The sequence below is a fragment of the Limulus polyphemus genome, unplaced genomic scaffold (assembly GCF_000517525.1).
Source record: "Limulus polyphemus unplaced genomic scaffold, Limulus_polyphemus-2.1.2 Scaffold9373, whole genome shotgun sequence".
Taxonomy (NCBI): Eukaryota; Metazoa; Arthropoda; class Merostomata; order Xiphosura; family Limulidae; genus Limulus; species Limulus polyphemus.
The window spans coordinates 21,193-22,724 of NW_013674983.1; the positions used below are offsets into that span (position 1 = coordinate 21,193).

Genomic DNA, 1,532 nt, shown 5'->3' on the forward strand with positions numbered 1-1,532 from the left:
AGCAATACCAAACGTTGGGCACGCGTATACCCGATTCGATTTTATTACTCATCAGGATCTCTACCAGCCTACCCTTAAATTGAAAATATTTTATACAGGATTAGGTTAAATTAATCTATGAGACCTTTATTTCTCGTTTTATTAGTTGTTGTTGTTTTTTTTTTTTGTGCGCCAGCAATACCAAACGTTGGGCACGCGTATACCCGATTCGATTTTAGTACTCATCAGGATCTCTACCAGCCTACCCTTAAATTGAAAATATTTTATACAGGATTAGGTTAAATTAATCTATGAGACCTTGGACGTGGTGAAATATTCAATCCAAAGGGTTTAACCTCCTGAGTCCAAAACTGTAATTAGATCTCAAATCAGTCAAGAGATGACGGAGCTATGAGCTAAACGTTTGTACTTGAAAAATAAAATAAAATTTAGAGCCCTTCTATGAGCCGCTCAGCCGGGTTACAATATTTCATCAAGTCATTATGTAATTATATGCTATGGTTATTAGTGCATATTTTGAATATTAGAATAATATTGTATTTGGTTGTTTGTTCTTTGAGCACAAAGTTACACAAGGTGTTACCTATGCTCTCTCCACGCGGGAAATCGAACCTTGCATTTTAACGTTCTAAAGTCCGTAAATACACTGCTGACCAATCCGGGGATTAGAGTGATGTTGAATTATACTGACAAGTAAGTGTATTATGGGAACATTGCAAGTAGTGTCCGCAGGTAATGCTAGATGGCGTTTCAGAAAGGCATCAATAAAACTTTCTGAGATGAAGATAATACTATTTTGATCAAATGATTATGATATCATAATTAGGAATAAATCCAAATATACTCTGGTTCCAGAAACACCTTGTTTAGAGCAATTTAATTTTTCTAAATTATCATACTTGTTCAACAGATTTCACTTCCTGTGTTAAAAAGAAGGAGTGTGCTGAAGAAACAATTCAGAGCTATATGAAAATATGGGCGAAAAACTGCGTCAAAAATAAAGAGATAAACTGCAATGATGTTGCCCGGATTCACAAGACTGGACGTAACGGATGCAACGGCACCTGGTTTGAGAGTACACAATACTGGCGCTTGTTTCAAGACTGCTACATTTTGTGATTTTCCGAACTTATGAGGGCATCTCGTGAGGACGGTGGATTAATGTTTCCTTCTTCAGCTTGATAACGTAATAGATCTGTTTTAGACGAGTTTTCAAATAAAGGTGTTACATAAAGTTTTGTGGCAATGTGGTGTTTACTTTGGATGATCATTTCAAATTAAAAACTCCAAGAAAAACTTCATTTATTAATTAATAAAAAAAAAATGAAATTGAATTAATATTTCTTATATAGTCCTAATTGTTTAGATGTTTAAGAGAGTATAGGACTTCTACAGTCGACCTTTCGTAAGTGAAAACGTTTTATGAAAATTAGGCCTAGAATGGCCTGGTGGTTAGGATGCTCGACTCGAATCCTCGTCACCGAACAGGCTCGTCCTTTCAGTTGTGGGGACGTTACACGTGACAGTCAATC

At 35.8% G+C, this 1,532-nt stretch overlaps 1 protein-coding gene across 1 annotated transcript in view; it reads left to right on the top strand.

Annotated features, from left to right (window-relative positions):
* LOC106475894 (lysozyme 2-like) overlaps positions 1 to 1,234 on the top strand; it is a 10,610-nt gene extending 9,376 nt beyond the window's left edge. The window contains exon 4 of the mRNA XM_013936569.2: positions 911 to 1,234. Coding sequence (XP_013792023.1) covers positions 911 to 1,119 — 209 coding nt within the window. The 3' untranslated portion in view covers positions 1,120 to 1,234. The remainder of the gene's footprint in view (positions 1 to 910) is intronic.
* The last annotated feature ends 298 nt before the right edge of the window (positions 1,235 to 1,532 follow it).